A 2476-nucleotide genomic window follows, 5' to 3' on the forward strand; every position below is an offset into this window, starting at 1 on the left:
GTGGGGGTGGGGTGGGTGGTGAGAAAGATTCTGCAACACCTCATAGGTAGAAAGAGTCTCTATAAATGTTCCCTCATTTCTATAGCTACCCCCTACCCCATGCCAGTATTCCTACCACCTGGCTTCTTCCAGGCCAGGTTCAGTGACTGACTGCTCACTTGCATAATTTTACATTTTCAGGAATAGGAGTGTATTTCCAGTTCATGGACACATTTAATGACTTGGTGTTTTTATTTTCTGAAGATAAAGTTCTTGTAAGTTGCACATGCCACAATCAAAATCATCCTAGCCCTGAGGAAACACATAATTCCTATTTTACATGTGACCTGGGGCAAGATTTTTTTGTGACCTTATCCTCTTTTGTTGTTGTTCTTCAGTCTCTAAATCTTGTCTGACTCTTTGTGACCCTGTGGACTGCAGCACACCAGGCTTCCCAGGCCTTCACCATCTCCCAGAGTTTGCTCAAACTCATGTCCACTTTACCTCAGGTTTTCCCATCTGTAAAGTGGAGGCGAGGACCCTCCCGAGGGTGACAGTGATAAGATGCCAGCATCTGGCCATGAGGGAGCATGGGTTATCCTGGTAATTACCTTCCTGCCTCAGGTCTACCCAGAAGTGGCCCTACAGCTGGGTTTGTTGAATGAAGAGATAAGGGAACTGCTGAAGCCTAAGGAGGGAGCAGGTGGCAGGAGGGAAAGCATGGGCAGAGGGGAGGAGGAGATGAGGGCAGCCCCACAGAGGTCCTGACCTTCAGTGGCTGGGTGACAAACACGCTCTCCACGAAGGAGACGGCCATGGAGATGAGCCACTTGAGGGAGCTGGTCCGCCCGTAGTGCAAGCCGTAGAGCATGGTGAAGAAGGCTGCCACCCCACTTGTGACTACCACCAGGAGCCAGCCCACCAGGACACACCACCAGGGCAGGCCTCGAGGGAGCTTGCTTGCCTGCAGGGAACTGCAAGAGAGGGTGAATATAATCAGTGTGGCACCATTTGGGCTCAAGTTCAACTCCTACTCCACCTCCACCAGCTTCGTGACTTGGTCAAGTTCCTTGACCTGTCAGACCCTCAGTTTTCTCTTTGTCCTGTTCTGTATTCTGTCTGATATACATACACATACGGTATTGAGATCACTTTTATTCAATGCTTACTGGACACAGGAGGGCTGAGAGGAGCTACTCCATGTTCAAGGTCAGGAGGGGCAGCACTGAGGAGATACTCCTCGTCCAAAGTAAGGAGCAGCGGCTGCACTTTGCTGGAGCAACCGTGAAGAGATACCCCACGTCCAAGCTAAGAGAAACCCAAGTAAGATGGTAGGTGTTGCGAGAGGGCAGACACACTGAAACCATAATCACAGAAAACTAGTCAATCTAATCACACTAGGACCATAGCCTTGTCTAACTCAATGAAACTAAGCCATGCCGTGTGGGGCCACCCAAGACAGGTGAGTCATGGTGGAGAGGTCTGACAGAATGTGGTCCACTGGAGAAGGGAATGGCAAACCACTTCAGTATTCTTGCCTTGAGAACCCCATGAATAGTATGAAAAGGCAAAATGATAGGATACTGAAAGAGGAACTCCCCAGGTTGGTAGGTGCCAATATGCTGCTGGAGATCAGTGGAGAAATAACTCCAGAAATAACTCCAGAAGGGATGGAGCCAAAGCAAAAACAATACCCAGCTGTGGATGTGACTGGTGATAGAAGCAAGATCCTATGCTGTAAAGAGCAATATTGCATAGGAACCTGGAATGTTAGGTCCATGAATGAAGGCAAATTGGAAGTGGTCAAACAGGAGATGGCAAGAGTGAACGTCGACATTCTAGGAATCAGCAAACTAAAATGGACTGGAATGGGTGAATTTAACTCAGTTGACCATTATATCTCCTCCTGTGGGAAGGAATCCCTTAGAAGAAATGGAGTAGCCATCATGGTCAACGAAAGAGTCCGAAATGCAGTACTTGGATGCAATCTCAAAAACAACAGAATCTACAAAAGGAAATATGAGTAAAATAACAAATTTTAAATGGTAATACATTGTTCTCTTGAAAAAAAAAACAAAAGAAAACAACAGAATGATCTGTTTGTTTCCAAGGCAAACCATTCAATGTCACAGTAATCCAAATCTATGCCCCAACCTGTAATGCTGAAGAAGCTGCAGTTGAATTGTTCTATGAAGACCTACAAGACCTTTTACAACTAACACCCAAAAAAGATGTCCTTTTCATTATAGGGGACTGGAATGCAAAAGTAAGAAGTCAAGAAACACCTGGAGTAACAGGCAAATTTGGCCTTGGAATACGGAATGAAGCAGGGCAAAACTAATAGAGTTTTGCCAAGAGAACGCACTGGTCATAGCAAACACCTTCTTCCAACAACACAAGAGAAGACTCTACACATGGACATCACCAGATGGTCAACACCGAAATCAGATTGATTATATTCTTTGCAGCCAAAGATGGAGAAGCTCTATACAGTCTG

At 46.1% G+C, this 2476-nt stretch overlaps 1 protein-coding gene across 1 annotated transcript in view; it reads right to left on the minus strand.

Moving 5' to 3' along the window:
• The window catches only part of PKD1L2 (polycystic kidney disease 1-like 2), a 112232-nt gene that overhangs the window by 19595 nt on the left and 90161 nt on the right, over window positions 1-2476 (minus strand). Inside the window, exon 32 of the mRNA XM_010850791.1 lies at window positions 749-953. Within this exon, the coding sequence (XP_010849093.1) occupies window positions 749-953 (205 nt within the window). The remainder of the gene's footprint in view (window positions 1-748; window positions 954-2476) is intronic.

This window comes from Bison bison, unplaced genomic scaffold, assembly GCF_000754665.1.
Source record: "Bison bison bison isolate TAMUID 2011002044 unplaced genomic scaffold, Bison_UMD1.0 scf7180017864295, whole genome shotgun sequence".
NCBI classification, from domain to species: Eukaryota; Metazoa; Chordata; class Mammalia; order Artiodactyla; family Bovidae; genus Bison; species Bison bison.